At 35.8% G+C, this 23,099-nt stretch overlaps 1 protein-coding gene across 1 annotated transcript in view; it reads right to left on the bottom strand.

Annotated features, from left to right (window-relative positions):
* The window catches only part of NDFIP2 (Nedd4 family interacting protein 2), a 66,153-nt gene that overhangs the window by 12,837 nt on the left and 30,217 nt on the right, over positions 1-23,099 (bottom strand). The window contains exons 2-4 of the mRNA XM_002919980.4: positions 19,396-19,561; positions 13,173-13,306; positions 6,593-6,686 (exon numbers count right to left, since the gene is read on the bottom strand). Coding sequence (XP_002920026.1) covers positions 6,593-6,686; positions 13,173-13,306; positions 19,396-19,561 — 394 coding nt within the window. The remainder of the gene's footprint in view (positions 1-6,592; positions 6,687-13,172; positions 13,307-19,395; positions 19,562-23,099) is intronic.

Below are 23,099 nucleotides of genomic sequence, written 5' to 3'. Positions count from 1 at the left end.
TATTTTGTCATGGCAGCTCTAAGAGACTAATATATACCTTTATCCATCTGTAACTGGTTTAAACACTGGGAAAACAGTGAAGCTGGTGACTACTTAAGCATAGATAGATCCACTTTTTATGCCCCTTGGCCTAGATGATAGCAAATAAAGCTGAATGGGTCTTTAAAATACAGAAAGGGCTGTAGCACTCAATTCTAAATGTATGTAAAGTGTGTGTACATTTGTAAAATCATAAAAGGAACAACATGAAGAAGAGGCAGGCAAATATATACATGCCCAGAAAAAAAGACGAGAGCACTTTTCTCTGAGCTCTACTTCATTCATGCCATGCTTCCCTGGACACCTGACAAAACAGGAAGCTTAAAAGGTGTAGGGTACCTATTACCCACACAGCAAGGACCAACATGGAATCCAAAGAAACAAAAGGCTTATATAACCTATATTCCTTAGAAAAGTAAGATTTGGATAGCAAGCAGCAGGAAGCAGGGCAATTAACTCAGAAAAGTTGGTTAAAAGAATGCATAGTGTTCCTCCAATACATTTTCCACATTCACCTTCCCAGTGTGCTTCTTTATAAGACAGTGAGGCAGACAGGTTAATGACATTTGAAAGAAGGCTACCAATAACTTTAAATCACAGGCTCAGGTAAGGATGTGGAAGGAGAACATTACTACTACCCTCACCTAACAGCACTCTAGAATTTATGACACTTCACATATTTTAACTTAATTCATCCTCACATTAGCCTTTTAAGAAGGGCAAGGTCAGAATTAATTCCACCTACAGAAGGACAAATTGAGACTTAGAACAATAAAGTGCCACATAAAGTCACAAAGAGGTATGGGTAAGACAGGAGCATCCCAGTCTTTCACCTCTCATATCCAGTGATCTTTTCATTATAACACCCATCTACATAAAGAGGGAGCAGGATAACCTAGAAAGCAGTATTGTACAACACTACAGTTTACCCTTTAATTAATGAGACTTTACTTTTAAATTTCCAAAAGCCACAAGATACCTATTAATTACAAAGCAGAAAACTTTATAGTGAAAAAAGCTGGCAGACACCACCTTAACCTGATGAGAGTTGACAACACCAGCATTAAGACATAACTAGACCACTGCTTCCTGATATGATGCACTGAGAAGGGCATTTCCATGGTATTCTTACCAAAAAAAAAAAAAAAAAAAGAGGAAAGAAAAAATGCATAACCTGAATCTAATCATGAGGAAACATTAGCTAAATCCAAACTGAGAGACATTCTACAAAACAACTGGCCCATATTCTTCAAAAGAATCAAGTCATAAGAAACAAAGAAAGACTAACAAACTGTTCTTCGATTAAGAACAGACTAAGGCCAGACTAAAGCAAAATGGCAACGAAATGTAATATATAATCCTGGACCATAAAAAGGACATCAGGGGGGCAAATTTGAATAAGGTCTGTAAACTAGCTAGTACTATTTCATAATGTTAATTTCCTAATGTTGATCATTGGACTGATGTTACATAAAATGATAACACCTGAGAAAGGCAGACGAAAGTTACATGGCAAGTGTATTCTTTTTGCAAATTTTTCCTAAGTTTTAAATTACTTAAAGATGAAAAGTTTTAAAAGTTTTAAATTTTTAGGGGCGCCTGGGTGGCGCAGTCATTAAGCGTCTGCCTTCGGCTCAGGGCGTGATCCCAGCGTTCTGGGATCGAGCCCCACATCAGGCTCCTCCGCTGGGAGCCTGCTTCTTCCTCTCCCACTCCCCCTGCTTGTGTTCCCTTTCGCTGTCTGTCTCTCTCTGTGTCATTAAATAAATAAAATCTTAAAAAAAAATATTTGAGGGGCGCCTGGGTGGCACAGCGGTTAAGCGTCTGCCTTCGGCTCAGGGCGTGATCCCGGCATTGTGGGATCGAGCCCCACATCGGGCTCCTCTGCTAGGAGCCTGCTTCTTCCTCTTCCACTCCCCCCGCTTGTGTTCCCTCTGTCGCTGGCTATCTCTGTCAAATAAATAAATAAAATCTTTTAAAAATAAATAAATAAAAATAAAAGTTTTAAATTTTTAAAAATCTGATACTTGTTTTGAAAATAAACAAATGAAAATCATAAATGATAACAATGCACACTTATTTCTACAATCACAGAATAATTCTCAATACATATATATGTACCAGGTTTCAAAGACATCAAGCTCCTAGACAAGGAATCGATCTCACTAAACTTAATTCTGAACTGCATACAGGTAAATTTCTCTCTTATCCTCAAGCAATTCTCCTCATTTAAACAATTTGCCGTTAAGATAGACATGATGCTAACAATTTATTAGTTTTAAGACATTTCAGCTAAATTATAAGCAATGAGATGACCAAAACGAATTTTTTCTTGTAACCAAAATAAGTTTAATATTTCACAAATACTCCAAGTTTCTTAAGGTATAGTTATAATTCTTTTTTTTCTTTTTTAAGATTTTTATTTATTTGAGATAGAGCAAGCAAGCGAGAGTGCACAAGCAGGGGGAGGGGGAGAGGGAGAAACAGACTCCCTGCTGAGCAGGGAGCCTGATGTTGGGTTTGATCCCAGGACCCTGGGATCATGAGCTGAGCCAAAGGCAGATGCTTAACTGACTGAACCACCCAGGTGCCCTCTAGTTAAATTCTTAAGTGTTCCCTTTCTGGATTCACTTACCATATACAACATCACCTAAAAGCTATATAATTATAAACACAGCTTTATCTGGGCGGAACAAGTCATCAATGTATTGTTTCTCAATATGTGTGATGCCCAGACAACCTGTTTAAGATCTGTAACTTTTATGACCTATCCATGGTAGGTGCTCAAAACTGGTTATTGGTGAATACTGATGCTCAGTATCATCAGTCCTTGGGGAAATGCAAATTAAACCACAATGAGATACTACCACACATCCATTAGAACAGCTAAAATTTTAAAAATTATCAATACCACATGCTAATGAGGATCAGAGCAACAGAAACTCACCGCTGGTGGGAATGCAGAGAAGAACAGCCACTTTGGTAAGACAGTCTGGCAATTTCTTACAATTCAGAATTCACATTTCAAAACAATATTCTAATTCCTTTTAAAATTACAACAATTTAATATGTTTTTAATTATGCTTCCCTCAAGTCTAAAATGGGAATAATGTGGGCACCTGGGAGGCTCAGTCGGTTAAACACCCGACTTGTGATTTCGGCTCAGGTCATAATCTTTGGAGTTGTGGGATCTAGCCCCACATCAAGCTTCAAGCTCTGTGCTCAGGAGGGAGTCTGCTTGAGATTCTCTCTGTCCCTCTCCCTCTGCCCCCTCCCCCACTTACACTGTCTCAAATAAATCAATACATCTTTAAAAAATAAAAAATAAAATGGGAATAATATGGGTGATTAATTTTTACTATAGAATGCATAAGTGAAGATTCACACATGGTTACAAAAGGCTAAGCCTTAGGAAAAAAGTTCTCTAAAGAGAGTCCATTACATTTTTTAAGCATTATAGTTCAAGGTCATTTCCACAGACTATCAATTATCCAGTGGACTAAATCTTAATTTCTACCTTTTAACTAATAAATAATTGACTTCCATTCCATTCTCTTAAAAGTAAGATCAGATACAAGCAGATTGGCATGTATGAAGCATTCTGCTGTGACACTTCAAGGGATTATGAGAAGCAAACATTATCAAGGGATACAATATATTTCTTTCTTTACATTTTTTGAACATGAATATGCAATTATTTTACCAAATTTATGTGTAAACTTTTTTAGAATTACATGTGGTAAGAGACTGAAATGTGGATGCTATAAGAGAGAAGAATTAAACCATCAAAAAGTTCTAATTTAAAATATTTTTATTGATATTCACTGTAGTTTTATTCATACAACTTATATTACCTGAAATGTTTAAGTTATAAACCATGTTGAAGAAAATCTGACAAGAGGTGTTGGTGAGGATGTGGAGAAAAAGGAACCCTCATGCACTGTCGGTGGGAAAGCCAACTGGTGCAGTCACTGTGGAAAACAGTATGGAGGTTCCTCAAAAAATTAAAAATAGAACTATCCTATGACCCAATAATCACACTACTGGGTATTTACCCGAAGCATAAGAAAACACTACCCCAATATTTACTGCAGAATTATTTACAATAACCAAATTATGGAAGCAGCCCAAGTATCCATCAATAGATGAATCAGTAAAGAAGAGGTGGTATAGATATATAATGGAATATTAGTCAGCCATGAAAAAGAATGAAATCTTGCCATCTGCAACAACATGGATGGAGCTAGAAAGTATAATGCTATGTGAAATAAGTCAGAGAAAGACAAATATACCATATGATTTCACTCATATGTGGAATTTAAGAAACAAAACAAGTAAGCAAAGTAAAAAAAAAAAGAGGGGGGGAGAGATAAACCAAGAAATAGACTATAGAGAACACACTGATGGTTACCAGAAGGGAGATAGGTGGGGGGATGGGTGAGATAGGTGAAAGGTATTAAGAATACACTTATCATGATGAGCAATGTATAGAACTGCTGAATCACTATATTGTACAATCGAAACTAATATAACACCATATATTAACTATACTGAAATTGAATATAAAACCTTAATAAAATTTAAAAAATAAAATCTATTTCTGAACCACAGAAACAGAAAATAGAATAGAAGCTGGATAATAGCTCCTAGATAGTCAAAGCATGAAAAATATAGCAAGCTGCAATCTAAAGAACAGCCACTAGATGGTAGTGATTACAAATAAATCTATGCTTATCAAAGCAAATAAGCTCAAACACCAGCCTATAACCTACCAAAAAAAAAAGTATCAGGAAATGAAGTCTGAAAATAATTTATAATTTTACTCTTATAATATCGGTGCAGTATTTGTAGAATAGGGAGCATAAAAAAAATAAGTTGTAGAGACATCATTTAGTAAAAATGTAGTAAAAGCAGATAATTTACACCAAATATATGAAATATAAATATGTATTTATATTAATATACCACATAGGCCAAAAAATAAAGGCAACTAAGCGTGTAGGTTACCAAACATTTGCAACACTGTTTTATCAGCAAAATGTTTTCAAATCTAAAAAAAAAAAAAAAAAAAGGTTAAAAAGAAATAGAAGGATTGTAGGATAAAGCAAAATATAGAAATGGAGAAATAATCACTAAGCTCTGAGTCATATAGATGATATCAAATTACATTTTTATACCTAAGAAACAGGTATTTATACTACATATAGTACAATAAACTTAAATTTCCTTTTCCGATTAAGATTTTTAAGACATAACCATTGAAGAATTAATACTGACACTACTCTTTCTATATACAAAATATGTGGAAAGACTGTTATTAATAATAAAGGATTACCTGTTGAACTAAAACTAAGAAAAAAACTAACATTTACCAGACTAACAGTACAAAACAGTAGTTAGTTGTAGTCAAAGTGTTCATTTGCTTTCCACGGTACCTACCATCATGTCTAACTACAAATTTTAACTAAAGCCACAAGATTTAAATACTGCATATATATTAGCTGGTTGCCAAGCAGAACATAATTTAAATTTGAAGAGAAAAATGTAACTGCTTTCCCACTCACCGACCCACTTCTGAGTGGTTATCTACTTCTATTCTCCAGCAGATGAAACGAAAGAAGGAAAAGAAGCAAGAAACCATTTCAAAATGGAGGACTAGTGATTTCCCAGACTCAAAAGTAACTCAACTCAAGCTATGTCTTTTCTGTATTTTCTATTTTTAAAGTTGAACGTAGTACTTTAAATAAGTAAACTATTCCTCATTTTATTATCAAAATGAATTTTATACTTAAAATGAATTAAATCAGCATTCTATGAGAGCAGTTTGAGGGCAGAAATCTACCATGTCTAGTCTAATACATGTACTTACATGAATATTGGGTTTTGAAAACTTAATTTTATCAATTAAACAATTCAAATGTCATAATATCATACTATCTGCCAATCTCTGTTTCAGGAACTGAAATAATAGGCCACAACACAGTCTTCCCTCAAAGTATGAAGTCCACTGTATAAATTCAGGTATTTAAGAATCTGCAACATGTTAAAAAATCATACTTAGGTTTCTGGTCTTCTAATTCCTTACCTTTCCCTCCAAACAAGGTATATTTGCATTCTTCTGTGTCTCAAATCACTTGTTCCAGTTGCCCAGAATATTTCCTTTTCCAACCCTTCTCTTCCTGCTTAAAGACACTCAAATGGAAGTCCTTTGCCCCAAAAGCAGAATTTAGTTACATTCTGCATGCTCCTACATCACTGCATGGACATGCAACATTTCTCATGCAAAAACTTATTTAGCTTAAATAAGCTTATATACCTCTTTATAGTCAGCATTTAGCATAATGACTGCAATACACAGTTATAAGTATACTAAATACTAGGATTTTTATTGCATCATATGATCATAGTTCAATAGTTCAATAGCAGGAAAAATTTACATTTTAAACAAAGTAGACACATATTAACAATATTTGCCTTTCCTCACTATGTTACTTTAAATACACACACAACCAGGATATGCAAAAAAATAATGTGGAAATGAAAAATCACTTACTGAAAAACGCCAGCATGAAAATCCCATCATTACCCACTCTGAGCTGGTCTGCATCACTAAAGTCATCTCTTGGTTGGCACTCTTCCTCCTGAATCTATAAAACACATAACATTAGACCAGTTCACTAAAAAAGTAATTACAACTTTATTATCTTAAGTATAAAGATAATAATTTAAATAAAATCAGACATTCTCAACTTGTTGTATAGACAAAATGGTAAAATGAGTACAATGTGTGGCACACAGTAAGTATTCAAAAACATTAGCAAGTATTAATTTTTCATGGGCACCCCTGAAAAGAGTAACTTTACAAGAAAACAAAAAAAAAGATCAAAACTGAACATTAACGAAAATTGTATCAAGAAAGATGTGACTGACATATTTGCACTGAACGGGAAAGAGGAATTTTCATAATCCGTGGTGGAATCTAAACAGGTATGATCTCTATGGCTGGCAATTTGGCAATATTAATCAAAAATAAAAATGTCCAACCCACAACTACATGGTCAGTTAATCTTCGATAAAACAGGAAAGAATATCCAGTGGGAAAAAGAACCTCTTCAACAAATGGTGTTGAGAAAATTGGACAGCAACAGGCAAAAGAATGAAACTGGACCACTTTCTTATACCATACGCAAAATAAATTCAATGGATTAAAGACCTAAAACACTGTGTGACAGGAAACCATTAAAATCCTAGAGGAGAACACAGCAAGTAACCTCCTTAAATCAACTGTAGCAACTTTTCACTACATGTGTCTCCTGAGGCAAGGAAAACAAAAGCAAAAATAAATTATTGGGGTTTCATCAAAATAAAAAGCTTCTGCACAGTGAAAGGCAACCAATGGAATGGGAAAAGATATTTGCAAATGACATATCTGATAAAGGGTTAGTATCCAAAACATAGAAAGAACTTACAAAACTCAACACCCCAAAAATGAATAATGCAATTAAAAAATGGGCAGAGGACATGAATAGACATTTTTTCAAAGAAGACATCCAGATGGCTAACAGACACATGAAAAGATGCCCAACATCACTCATCACCAGGGAAATGCAAATGAAAACTACAATAAAATATCACCTTACACCTGTCAAAATGGCTAAAATCAACAACACAAGAAACAACAGGTGCTGGCAAGGAACCCTCTTGCAACGTTCGTGGGAATGGAAACTGGTGCAGCCACTCTGGAAAACAGTATGGAGGAAGGTTCCTCAAAATGTTAGAATAAAACTACCCTACAACCCAGCAACTGCATTACTAGGTATTTACCCAAAGGATACAACACTACTAATTCAAAAGGGATAATGCACTTCGATGTTTATAGCAGCATTATCTACAATTGCCAAATTATGGAATAGCCCAAGTGTCCATCGATCGATGTATGGATAAAGAAGATGTGTTGTATATATACGGTGAAGTATTACTCAGCCATAAAAAAGAATGAAATCTTGACATTTGCAATGACGTGGATGGAGATAGAGAGTATCATGCTAAGTGAAGTAAGTCAAAGAAAGACAAATGCCATATGATTTTACTCGTGTGGAATTTAAGAAACAAAACAAAAAATCATAGAGGAAAAAGAGAGGCAAACCAAGAAACAGACTCTTAACTACAGAGAACAAACTGATGGTTACTAGAGTGGAAGGGGGTTAAAAAGGTGATGGGGATTAAGGAGTGCACTTGTGAAGAGCACCAAGTTTTGTATATAAATGTTAAATCACTAAATAGTATACTATTTAGTGAAACTAATATCACAGTGTATGTTAACTGGAATTTAAATAAAAACTTTCAAAAAAAGGAAAAAAAAGTACACACCCAACAGTTCCAGCTCTTGAAATATATTGTACAAACATACAGTATATTCCCACGTACAAGAAATGATGTATTAAAGATGATTCATTGCAGCAATGTTTTTTGGGGTATTTTGTTTGCTTTTTTAGAGAGAGGGAGAGGAAGAGGAAGAGAATCTTAAGCAGGCTCCATGCCTACCACAGAGACCGACACAGGGCTTGATATCATGACCGTGAGTTCACAACCTGAGCCGAAATCAAGAGTCAGACACTTAACTAAGCCACCCAGGCGTCCTGCAGCAATAATTATAATAACAAAAAATTAGACACAATCTAAATGCCCATCAATAGTGGGCTCTAGTCAGGAGATAATTCTCCATGAGTCCTTCATGTTTCTACACATCTTCTACGAAGAAGCACTCGCTGCCCTTCCTCTACACTATCTTTTCAAGGATGTTTATATTGCAGACAGCTTTGGAAGAGAGAAATAGTGTCTCTCCCCAGAGCAGAGATGTGGGCATGTTTAGTGACCATTAGAAAATACTGGGTTTGGGGCACCTAGGTGGCTCGGTCCATTAAGCATCTGCCTTCGGCTCAGGTCATGATCCCAGGGTCCTGGGATCAAGCCTTGCATGCCCGCTTCTTGCTCAGTGGGGAGCCTGCTTCTCCCTCTCCCTCTGCCCCTACTCTGTTCCTGCATGCGCACATGCGTGCGTGCTCCATCTCAAATAAATAAAATCTTAAAAAAAGAAAAAAAAGAAAATACTGGGCTCACTAAATTCAGGGTTCCAAACTGTGTGTGGAAACATTACTTCGCCCTGTGTTTCTCCGTGAGAACTGTGGCTCAGGAGAATAGTTAAGAAAATGTTAATACATTCATGATAGTCTCACTATGGACACTGCCAAAAGAAAAAGACTTTCAAAACCATATTGCACATTTGGGCAAAAAGATCCCTAAAACTCTGCAATCATATATCGTAGGCAGCCTTCTTACAAAAATACAGTGGTTGGCACTGACTAAATTTGTATTAAAATTTTGTATAATTTCAAGTTAATTCAAGAAATAAACACTAAAGCCCAATGTGAGCCCCTCACATTCGAGGACAAGAATATAAATATTTCATACTCTTTTGTAAACATAACTCCAGAGATTTTATCATATGACATCATTTTTAAGACGATAGAAAACACATGCACAAAGATGTCCTTTACAACACCAACAATGGAAAACATGGACACATAATCACATCTGAAAATAATCTAACTTCACTAGACAGGAATAGTCACTAAATTATAGTATATTGACTCCATGGAATTTCACTAAACCACTGAAATAAAAGAGAAACATTTATATAAAATGCTTAAAAATAAAAGACAGTAGCTCTATAATAATTCCAACTACATTAACTTATAAATCCTGAAAGTGGTAAAAGACACCAAAACATTTTAAAATGAAAAGCTGTAAGAAAACAAGTGTGGTGGGGCGCCTGGGTGGCACAGTCGTTAAGCATCTGCCTTCGGCTCAGGGCGTGATCCCGGCGTTGCAGGATCGAGTCCCACACCGGGCTCCTTGGCTGGGAGCCTGCTTCTTCCTCTCCCTCTCCCCTGCTCTGTTCCCTCTCTTGCTGGCTATCTCTATCTCTGTCAAATAAATAAAATCTTTAAAAAAAAAAAAAAAAGAAAGAAAAGAAAACAAGTGTGGTATTTTCTTCTTCCTAATTTCTTACATTGCTAATTTTTAAAAAGCTTTCATCAACTTAATAAACTGTAATTTATTAAATACCAAGTATGTACCAGGTAATAGGTGCTAGAAATGCAAACACAAAGTCCTTATCTTGAAGTTGCTCACAATTTACAAAGTGCTAGTTTTTATGTCAAAAGACAAATTACTAACAAACTTTAAAGCAAGGTACAGGGGCACCTGAGTGGCTCAGTCAGTTGGGTGACTGACTCTTTGATTTCAGCTCAGGTCATGATCTCAGGGCCCTCGAACTGGGCCCTGCGACTGCCTCCACACTCAGTGGGGCGTCCGCTTGAGGATTCTCTCTCTCCCTCCCCACCTTCTGCTCATGCTTCCTCTCTAAAATAAATAAATCTTTAAAAAATAAATAAAACAAGGTACAAAAAAAAGGATACTACTCACTATTAGATTATAAGATAAGACAACCTGGTGAACAAGCATGTTCTAAAAGGTAAGTGAATTATTTGAATTCAAATACTTTTCATAAAAATATTTAAAAATAAGTAGAGTTCAGGGGCACCTGGGTGGGTCAATCTGTTAAGCATCAGACTCTTGGTTTCGGCTCAGAACATGATCTCAGGGTCCTGGGATTAAGCCCCAGGTGGTGGGTTCTGCACTCAGAGGGGAGTCCGCTTGAAGATTCTCTCCCTCTGCCACTCCCCCCACTCTAGCATAAATTCGCACTAGCGCAGGCTCTCTCTCTAATAAATAAATCTTTTTAAAAAAGGAGTTCATTTCTATAAATCTATTTAATCATCCCATAATTTACATGCAATCCTGCACATCAGAAATAGGAAATAGTAGAAAGCAGTATTGTTTCCAAGTCTCCTGGCTACTACCTATATTCTCCCAATGAGAAAGTTTATTTAAGAAATAAGCTTTCACTTCACCCAGGTGAGATTCATTTACAACTGAATGCATACTCAAATGCTAATCAGACCAGTTTTCTATCTGAATCAGGTATAGAAACCCAAACTCAATCACCTTTTGCAGAAAAGAGGGTGGTGGAGCACTGGGTTAGAAACTGATGAATTTAAAAGAATCTTTACAAGGACCTAAGTCTCTTCTGTTCACTTATATTTTGCTTTCCATGAAATTTTCCACAATCTTCACAAGCTGGAGTTACAATGGTATCAGAAGCAGCTGAAAAAGGAAAACTTTTCCTTATGGACATGTTCCAATTCAGACATATTACTTTCTAAAAACAATACTCTGGAAATGATGACAATGAAAGGTTGGAAGAGAAACACTTCAGAGTTTTCTCTTCAAAAGGTAAAATCACCTTTATGCTTTTCCCAAAGCCGAGAGCAAGACAATGCTTGCTTTTTTCTCCTCGGAGTTCTACAGTGTGGAAGCTAGGGCAGTTGAGGTCCCAAGGTTGAGTAACATCCTTTAAGGACCTTTGCCCTTTCCAAGGTCTCTAGGGAGATACTCCCTGAGAAAAGGAGCTACGCCCCACTCATTCATGCAGGGTGCACGCCTGTATATAATGCATGTACAACCACGTACGTGCTAAGCAACCTAGCACTGATTTTGACAGAAACTCCACACAACAGGTCTATGCTCCTTCTCAAAAATCCTTATTGACTGAGCTATATTTTATGCCACTGTCTTAATAAAGACTTACTTTCACCCTTCAAGGAAAATGGCATAAATAATAAATTTGAGGCTTACTGTCTTTACTTATGTGCCCAAAGCTATTTATGCTGACATTTAACTGTGTGTGTGTTGGAGTATGGGAGTGGGAACAGGCTTAGAAAGGGATGTACTGATGAAAAAAACCATCCAGGAAAAAACACTCACCTATCAGATAATTTACTTGCTGGGCTCTGGCCAGATGGCAGCAGCAGAATGCTGTACATAGAATCACCTTTCTCTCCCTTTGTCCCTCATCTAATTCTAGCTTTCTACGTAAAGTGATTTTTGGTTGCCTTTTCTTGAACAACATGGGATGAACCTAGGAATCTGAAATGGTATCTCTAAAGTCTGAAGTAAGAAAAAAAGGCAACAAACTCTAGCCCTGCTTGCAGCCACACTAAAATGTAAGTAACGGGGTACTTGGGTGGCTCAATCAGGTTAGTGTCTGCCTTCGGCTGAGGTATGATCTCAGGGTCCTGGGATCAAGACCCTCACCGGGGTCACTGCTCAGCGGGGCGTCTGCTTCTCCCTCTCTTCCTCTATGGTCTCTCACTCTCACTCTCTCTCAAGTAAATAAATAAAATCTTTTAAAATAAATAAAATGTAAATAACTTCCACCTTTTATCTGACTGTAGAATAGCATACATGCATCTCGTTGATTCTCCTGAGACAGTCACTCCTACCAGAACAAGATGTAATATACATGTATATCCCTGACTCTATTACTGAGACAGGAAGAGAAGACAGAAAGGACAGGTGGAATACTTGACCATCATTCTAAAATCTAGGTTGGAATGTGTTAAAAGGACACACACACACAAAGTGAATTGACAAACATAATTTGAAAACTTGTAACTTACTTCTCTGTGCTTTTTAACCTACACTGAGTTTATTCATGGAGTCACTAGACAGGCTCTGCTAATATACACAAATGAGCAAGGAAAAAAGATAATTTATGATCATAGTTACAGATCACGAATCTAAACTATACGAGGGAAATAAGGATATCAACAGAGAAGAGGTCGATGGGGTAAAGTATCTAGAGTGAGGAAGTCAGAGGATGGGGGATGAAAGTCAGCACTTGAAAGGAGAGAAATCAAGACTTAGGAAATGTACTGGTAAAGACAAGGACCAGGAGTCCCACAAGTTAAGATGGGCTACACAGAAAGATCAGTAGAAACAGAAATAAATAGAAACAGAAACAGAAATGAGGAGATAAAGGAATGGACAGGAGAGTGCCAATTTCACCAAAAAATGATGACACACATAAGTAGTAGCAGAGAAGATACTACAAAACAATCTACGTGCACAAACATTCTGAAACTCAGAGAACTATTGTTGACATTACTGAATGTACTGAGAATCACTAAAAACGGTATTCTCAAAAGGGAGCAATCAGATTGCCTTACTCTCTGAGCTGTCTCTGCTGCTGCGGCTGCCATGGCAGCAGCTTTGGCCTTCTCAGCTTCATCGTATGTAGGAAGGGAGGTAGCGACACTGTAAGGAGGTGGCACAGGATAAAACTCACTGTAAACTTCTGTATCTGAAGAAAGGGATTAAAAAAGGATAACCATTAAAACAAGCTATTTAATAAAATTTTTAGAGCCAAAAACATAATTTAATAATTTACAACAGGCCACTAAAGACCATTACTGCTTTTTGTAGTCCTATTTTATAAGCTACGTAACATATAAAGTATTACTATACAACTGTATATGTTAGTTTAGCCCCATATTTATTATACTGATAAATACGACCTACAGGCTGATATACAATACATAACAAAAATATCAAGAATGAAATTCTAAAAATCTGTGTACAAGGGAAGTGAGAAACCCACCACATACGAGCATCCTCTGTACCTACTGCTATGCTCAAAGAATTTACTTGCTCATAATCTCACAGCCAAAAAAGTAGAAATATCAGGAATAACAATACATATATAGTACTAAACATTTAATACAGCACTTCTATATACATTACTCCTAGCAACTCAGGTTCAGAGAAGTTAAGTAATTTGCCCAGTATTGCACAACCAATAAGTAGCCAGAACCTAGGGATTTCCTCATTTCCAATATCTGCTCTGATAACACGTGAGGTTTATTTTTCTACACGTCAGTTTTAGAAACTGCCCAAATCTTTTCAGCAAACTCAGTATTTCTCGTTGCTAAAAAAAAAAAAATGACAATTTTTAGTTCTTTTTCACTCTTGTCCCTCTCTTCTCATTTTTTCCCATATCTACCTACTCTTTTAGATTTTCTTTTTATGAAGAATTTCTCCCTCCCCAGTTTTTAAACTATTTTTGAAATATGATCTCCAGAAATATAACAGAATAGTAAGCGCAGAATGCTAATTAAAGGGGCGCCTGGGTGGCACAGCGGTTAAGCGTCTGCCTTCGGCTCAGGGCGTGATCCCGGCATTAGGGCATCGAGCCCCACCTCAGGCTCCTCTGCTGTGAGCCTGCTTCTTCCTCTCCCACTCCCCTGCTGTGTTCCCTCTCTCGCTGGCTGTCTCTATCTCTGTCAAATAAATTAAAAAAAAAAAAATCGTTGGGAAAAAAAAAAAAAGAATGCTAATTAAAAAAAAAACCTGTATCACTTATTACCAACTTGAGTGATAAAAGTAAAATGATACATACAGGTCAATAAACTGTTTAGACTTATGCTAGAATCATTGCCATGAAAAACAGGTAGGTTCTCACAGTAGTCCATACTATAATGTCTGATATCACATCTGTGATTTCCTCATTGTAACTACAGTATTTGTACATTTTCTCCAACAGAATTCCTTGCATTTCCAACATGAAAACACATTTTATTCTAGCAATACTTTTCCTATTGTAATTTAATAGATATTGACTTTAAAATGAGTTTGTTTAATGCTATCAATAAGAGCTAAGGATCTGAAGCTGGGCAATTTTTAATCCAATGCTAGTAGCAGTGTAATACTGAATGTTATCCACCAAAAAGGCACAAGAGTCATAAATTCTTAGAAATGACTTATTATTCAGATGTAAAAACATGACACACGTCAAGTAAATACATTTCTTTAGGTCTGAAGACTAGAAGAAAAAATTAAATGAAAGCAATGGTTATGAATTTTAAGCACTAACATTAAAATTAGAAATTTAAAAACTGGAACAATGACATACATTATCCAAGAAGAGAGATATTTTACATTAACAACAGATATGTGAGTTCTCGAAAAGTTCTAACTCCCACGATAGACAAAAATATCCTAACCAGTAACAGATGAAAGTTGGGAATGAGAACTATTTTGCTACCGCTTTAATTTTCACTGGTTAATTTTACATATTTTCTGTCTACCCTTTAAGGCAGCGGTTCTCAACCAGAAAATTTAACATCCAAGGAGCTACAGTCCCAGCTCCTTAAGTTGTGTGACCTCAAACAAACCACTTAAGCACTTTATGAAGCTCTACTTTCTCATCCATAAAACTGACTCAGCAAGGCTACTACTTGTTATTATATAGCAGAATTTAAGAGTAATCAAGGGGACTCTGTAAACTGTAAAGCATTACACAAATATCAACTATTACTATTGATGCTGTTCAGATCTCTACAACCAGTCAGAAAGTGACCTACTGAAGCATATAATCACAGAAAACTGATACTGCCAATGCTTAAAATACAACATTAAGAAGCTGAAGAAAGATAATATCAATGGTTTGCATTAAAGAGACACAAACTTCTAGAACTACTCAGTTCTTGTGCTCAATTACAGTCATTTTAGTACAGATGTAAAAATTAAAAAAAATAAAATTCTGAGCCCAGGAGTCAGACAGATTATAAGAAGAACTGAACACCTAGGTGGCAGGCTCCACTGTCTTACAACTGAAAATGATCTAACCTTTAAAACTGGCATGCTCCATTATCAAAACTATTCTAGACCATAGAAAAATGAGAAGCTTCTCAATTAATGCTATGTCACTTCCACAATAGTAATACTAAAACCGTAAGGACAGTACGTAAGGATCCCACTAATAAAACTACAAAACTTCTTAAAAAAATTAACAAATCTAAATCCAGAAGAGATTAGAACACAGTGACAAACAATTTATTCTAGCTAGAATAAAGAGGTTGATTGGCTTAAAAAGAAATCTATTAACATATTTCATTACATCAAAAATTACAGGAGAAAAAAAATACAATTTTGTGATAAGGTCCCAAAAAGATGACTTCAAAGTTTCTGACCTACTGGAGCCATTTACTGAAATGAAGACGAGTGACAAAGGAAAAGGTCTGGTAATGGGGGAAGAGGCAGTAGACAGTTGTGACGGTGCTGAAACTTGAATCTATTCTTTAAAACTCTTCCCACCAAGAGGTGGAAACTAATTCCTCAACTGTCTTGAATAAAGACTAAACTTAGTGACACCCTTCTAACAAACCAAATGTGGCAGATGTGACACTGTGTGGCTTCTGAAGCCATGCCATAACAAGTGATACAGCTTCTATCTGGCTTTTGGAATGCTTGTTCTTGGAACCCAGCCTCCATTCAGGGAGGAAGCACAGCCCACAAGAAGAGGCACAAATAGGTATTCTGGACAGCAGTCCCAGGTGAGGCCCTAGCTGAAGCCTGCACCAGATATGTTACTAAGGAAGCCATCAATGTGACTCGAGCTACACGTCACTGAAAGACAATAATCACATGAGACCCTGAGAGAAAAATGCATAACTGAGCCCAGCCCACTGCAAAACCCATAAGAACTAATCACAATGGTTGCTATCTTACCCCATTTGGCTTATCACACAGCAGTGGCAATGGCAGTGAACAAAAAATTACCATTTCAATCTTAGCATCTTCCATCATTCAAACACAGATAAGCATCAGCAAAACAAGTAATTTTCTTTCTTCAAGACTACCAACGATTAGATTTTTTTTTTTTTAAATCTAGGGTAGCAAATTCACTGAACTATATTCTGGAAAATTACAGAATAATGAAGAAAATTAGCCCACAATAAATTTTAGCAAGCACCAATCTAGCTATTAAATACTAAGACAAATAAAACTGCTATAAATCAATATAAAAACTCTCCGTCAAACCGGGCACTAAACAAGCACATTGATCAAATAAACATTATACACAAATAAAAGGAGTAAGCATTTACTAATTTATTAGTGAGAATACCTTCATAAAGAAGATACTTTTCGGGGAGCAAATAAAAAGGAGTAAGCATTTACTAATTTATTAGTGAGAATACCTTCATAAAGAAGATACTTTTCAGTAACTGCATAATATTATAAATGAAAAAGGTAAATGGTTTGGTCTTTTTACACAACCCATATGGTCTAGATAAAATCTGTAGAAGCAGAAATGGTAACCAGAGAAAGCTAGCAAGAGTTTAAGAGAAATAATGATACTAATTACAGAATAACAAATAAGAAAGATGAAATACTCTAGTGAAGGGTTTTTTAATATTAAAATGTTTTTTTATAACAGATTTTAAAAATGTTTCATAATGAATATATAAAATATTTAGAGGTTATTTATAACAGTACACGAAAACATATTTTAAATGTTTTTTAATTATATAATGATTAACTTCAAGAAACAAGAGTTGGTGAGGATGTGGAAAAAAAGAAACCCTCATGCACTGCTTGGTAGGAATGCAAACTAGTGCAGCCACTGCAGGAAACAATACCGAGGTTAAAAAAAATTAAGAAATAGGGCTCAGTCGTTGAGTGTCTGCCTTCGGCTCAGGTCATGATCCCAGGTCCTGGGATCCAGCCTCTCATCCGGCTCCCTGCTCAGCGGGGAACCTGCTTCTCCCTCTCCCTCTGCCTGCTGCTCCCCCTGCCTGTGTTCGCTTACTCTCCGTCAAATAAATAAAAATAAAAAATAGATTAAAAAATAGAACTACCCTGGGGCACCTGGGTGGCTCAGTCGGTTAACGCCTGCCTTCGGCTCAGGTCACGATCCCGGGTTTCTGGGATTGAGTTCCGCATCACGCTCCCTGTTCAGTGGGGAGCCTGCTTGTCCCTCTCCCTCTGCTGCTTCCCCTATTTGTGCTCTCTCCCTCTCTTTCAAATAAAGAAATAAAATCTTAATAAAAAAAAAGAAGAAGAAAAGAAAAAAGAACCACCCGATCCAGTAATCACACTACTGGGTATTTACCCAAAGAATACGAAAACATTAATTCAAAAGGATATATACACCCCTGTATTTACTATAGCATTATTTACAATAGCCAAATTATGGAAGCAGTCCTAGTATCCATCGACAGATGAGTGGATGAAGCAGATACGATATGTATACACACACACACACACACAAAGGAATATTACTCAGCTTTTTAAAAAAGAATGAAATATTGCCATTTGCAACAACATGGATGGTGCTAGACTGTATAATGCTAAGTGAGTACGTCAGTCAGAGAAAGACAAAATACCAGAGAATTTCACTCATATGTGGAATTTAAGAAACAAAACAGAACACAGAGACAAATCAAAAAACAGACTATTGGGGCGCCTGGGTGGCACAGCAGTTAAGCGCCTGCCTTCGGCTCAGGGCGTGATCCCGGCGTTATGGGATCGAGCCCCACATCAGGCTCCTCTGCTGTGAGCCTGCTTCTTCCTCTCCCACTCCCCCTGCTTGTGTTCCCTCTCTCGCTGGCTGTCTCTATCTCTGTCGAATAAATAAAAAATCTTTAAAAAAAAAAAAAAAAAAAAAAAAACAGACTATTAACCACAGAGAACAGATGGTTAACAGGTGGATGTGAGTAGAGGAATAAGTAAAATAGGAAGAGGATGAAGAGTACACTTATTATGATGAGCACTGAGTAAAATATAGAACTGTTAAATCAATATATTGTGTACCTGAAACTAATATAACACTGTATATTAACATACTGGAATAAAAGTAAAAAATAAAAAATAAATTAGATGATGATTAACTTAGCATTACTGGGAAAATATAAACTGTGGCCAGAGAAATAGATAAGGGTAGCTCTTTAGAATGTCCTGCATGGAAAAAATGAACAGTAGGAAGCAGGAACAACTGCCTTGTGTCCAGGAATTATCCTGTGTATATCATTACACTATGTACACCCTTCACCTCCATTCACAAATACCACATTCTCGCTCACACTCAGCATCAATAACACCTTGTTTTATAACTGTGTAGGTAGATGTACACAAACACAAATATAAATGTATATATAGATACACACACACGTGCATACATGCAAATGCATGTATCTATATACCTTTAGATATATGTATATCTATATATACATATAAATTCATATACATATATACACACACGTGTATGTATATAAACATATGTGTATATATGTATATGAATTATATGTGTATATACAATTTATTTCTTTCTTCCAAAAGGAATATGCCACTCTGTTGGAAACAGATTCTAATAAGCATAAGAAAGTTTACACTTTTAATTTTTTTGAAAACAACAATATGAAACAAGTAATATATGAGTAAATATTTTATAAACTATCCTTTGGAAAACACTTTTGTAAAAAAATCATAAAACCAGGAAGCCTCTTTAACAGATTCTATAATTAAATAAAACCATACTGGTTTAAAAAAAAAAAAAAAAACAAAGCTGAGTTACTAAAAATATTACTAGTTGTTTCATACTAAAAATAATACCTGAAGTTGTAGGTACTTCCACAGTAATACTACTATAAGGTGGAGGAGAAGAGTCCGTTTCAAGTCCCGATACTGAGGGAGCAGTCTGAACGATCTGCGGTGTTGGGTTTGAAGTTGATGGTTGCTCTACGGCAGATGACTCTGAATTATCCTCTTCATTGTGAAGCTAAGAGAACAAAGAAAAAGAAACATTAATGTCATTCTGATTACTATTATTTTTTTAAATTTTAAGCAAATTTTTAAAGATTATTTCAGGCAAAGGATCACCTTTTAGCTAAAAACAAAGTAAAATAACATTTAAAAAGATGAACAAAATTTGTAAGAGGCTGAAGCAGTCATTAAGAAATTTAGATTTTGGTAGTTTCTTTACAATAAAAAATGAAGTTCAAATTAAGAATTCATAGAAAAAAATCATGATTATAAATAGATTCAAATTCATTCAATCCTACAATATTGACTACCATGTATTAGTCACTGTGTACTATAAAGAAAAGTAAAGCACCTAATAATTAAACCACAATTCCATTTCTATTACACTAGTATCTAGAATAATTGAAAATGTAACCTGAATTAATAAAAAGAAATAATGATAAACGTTCCACAAATGTAGAATACTCTAAGGAGGTTTTCTCAAGTACCAAAAGAGTTACTTATAAAGCAAGATGAATCAATGTGTATATAAAACCCTGGAAGATGTTCTTCAACACAACAAATTCATTGAAAGCTCAGGAAGTGCAAGATAATATGTTGGATCTGCGATCACTTAACTCACCTAATCCTCACAACAAATCTATGAAATAGAGAATGTTATCCCCATTTGACAGATTAAAATGGGGGGAGGGGATGGAAAAAACCTTGAAAGTGTAGACACCTAAAGTAACTTGCCAGACATCACAACAGTTAAGAAGGGTAAGGCCAAGAACCAAAACTAAGCGGTAGGGCTACAGACTTCTTACTTCATTTATAAGTAATCTTTTAAGTGCTCATTTGTTAGGAGGTGATAATAACTGCATGTAGGCAAGCTAACCGTAGGTCAACCAAAAGCATCAATACTCTACAAAGTGACTCATCAAAAAGGTACTATAATTGATCCTTAGATATATTTGGAGAAGAGCTCTTATTAAATTTTTTAAAGACATTTTAAAATCCACTAAAATCTTGGTTTGAAGAAAAACTACAGGCCTTCAACATTATTCAATTTTCATATCTTAATTTATTCTTGTACTTTTAAGAAATTCAATGTTAAAAATAATCCCCCAAATAAATTTGGTCACAGAGCAAATCTGTACACACACAAATCTGAGTTTTGTGATGTAGTGGAAAAAAAAACAAAAAGCATGCAAATTCTTGCTCCACCTTTTAGGACCTTTGATAAACCTCTGTGCCTCAGTGTTTCCAAGTGTAAGTTCTAAATGCAGCCAAAATCCTCACAGAATTGTAAAATAATATTTGGAAAGCATCTAGCATTAACACCTAACAACAGAAGGCATTTAATAAGTACTAGTTTCCTCTTTCTTCCCCTTTAAAATATACTTTATTTTGTGGCCTGAAATAATTTGATGCTATCAGTCCATTAAATATTCATTCATTTGCCTCTAAAAACATGAAAAGTAAAATTTACTTCACTGCTGTTGGCATGTGTCTTGGTAAGTGATCACAAAGCACAATTTCTGTGAGTTCATAAATTTTAACAGAACTGCCATAAACATACCTAAAATCATTTCTCAAGTTCATAAGACAGTTTTTTTTCCCATAGCACCAAGGTTTAGGTAATAAAATTCACTCACAGAAACTGAATTGTAAGGTCAAATAGTCATAAAGTGAATTTTCTATGAGCTTTGTATTTACTTGCAGCAGTTTTCTAAGTTGGCACTACATGACCACCCTCCTGACTAGCTACACTCTGCCTCAGGGTCACCAAGCATCTTCCACGGTTCCTATTACAAGGTAAGGAGAACTCTTAACTTAGTCATCTTTGATCACACTTCGAAGAGCAAAAATGTTAGATAAGCAAGTTAAGGCAAATAAAAGTAATATATCTATATCTATATCTATATATCTATATATATCTAGCATTATCAACTAAACAATTAATAGGGTGTCAAAAAAAGAAAACCACTGTTCCATCTCTACCCTTAATGCTGCAAATGTGGATGAACTGTACTAAAGGAAAAGATCCTGTACGAAAAAATAGCTCTCCTCTGGTTCCTCACCAGAAATACTCCCTACCATATCAAATATATAAATGTGCTCCCCAGAATGACCAACTCATTTTTAAAACCTATCAAAATGTTTTCTGGGGCGTCTGGGTGGCTCAGTCGGTTAAGAGGCTGACTCTTAATTTCATCTCAAGTCATGATCTTGGGGTCCTGGGATTGAGCTCCACCCCCCCCCCACTGGGCTCAGTAAGGAGTCTGCTTGAGGATTTTCTCTCTCTCCCTCTCACTGTTCCTCTCCCTGCTTGCATGCTCTCTTTCTCTCTAAAATAAATAAATCTTAAAAAAAAAAAAAAAAGGGGGAGGATGCCTGGGTGGCTCAGTCAGTTAAGCATCTGCTTCAGCTCAGGTCCTGACCCCAGGGGTCCTGAGATCAAGTCCCGCATCCGGCTCCCTGCTCAGCAGGGAGTCTGCTTCTCCCTCTACCTCTGCCCTCGCTCCTGCTCTCTCTCTCTAATAAATTAAAAAAGTCTTTAAAAACAAACAAACAAAAAAGAGTAACTACAGATACTTTTACATAAGATCTCAGAAGTAAAGCTTTGGAACTTGTAAAACACACCTTCAATTATTTCAACAGCCCAACATCACACTTCACAGTTTTATTTTTACAAAATTATAATGTACAGTGAACATTTGCCATGTATCAACAGAACCCAATATCTCAGTCAATAATCTCTACCCACTGTAACAACTTCCAAAATTCAACTTTTTAATTTTGATATCTTTGATGCCTCTATAAATTAACCAACTTTGCCTTTTAACTAAATTCATTCAAAAGTTCAAATCAAACTACATGTTCACCAAATTAAACAATGCCATTTGTGGAAATTTTTCCTTAATCATGCTGTTAAATGGTTCTATTTTACATTCTTCAAGGATTATCACAAACAGAAAAAAAAATGCGCGGACATAAATGGGGTGGGAACTACATATATAAAATAATGAGCCAGGCTCTGTGTCCAATCCATACATTACCTCAAAAGTTATCTTCCTAGCTTGTTCTAATTTTGAGCTTCCTGGAAAAAAACATGGGCAAGACCACACGAAAACTAAAATATGTCTTTAATATAGTGACCAGGGTGATGAAAAGTTGCATATAGAGCTACTGTTTTTTAGCTTGAAGGATCAAAGGATGACAAGAGGGCTGGCTGTCTTAAATGTATCTGTACTTAGTCCTTACTTGATGTATATCGATTATCTTTAATGATAAGAGAACCATAAGCATTATGATTAACTCTGGCTGAAGTCCAGCCTTCCCATCTGTAAACTACTGTTTCGTTTCCTTTAATTGGCAGCTCTCCTTTGCTGTAGCACTTCATTCTATCTTGAGATGATAAAAGATTAATGTAATAATTGTAAGCTTTGCTTTTGAGAAGCTAGAGACCTCACTGAACGTTTTCTAAACACATCAAAATGAGAATGTATGGATGTACTATAAAATGTGGTTCAGCAAGCACTGTTTGAAAAAAAAAGTTGTAAGTTGTTAAA

This window comes from Ailuropoda melanoleuca, chromosome 7 (assembly GCF_002007445.2).
Source record: "Ailuropoda melanoleuca isolate Jingjing chromosome 7, ASM200744v2, whole genome shotgun sequence".
In the NCBI taxonomy this organism is placed as follows: domain Eukaryota; kingdom Metazoa; phylum Chordata; class Mammalia; order Carnivora; family Ursidae; genus Ailuropoda; species Ailuropoda melanoleuca.
Note: the sequence above shows the minus strand (reverse complement) of the source record. Positions and strands in the feature narration are given on the sequence as shown.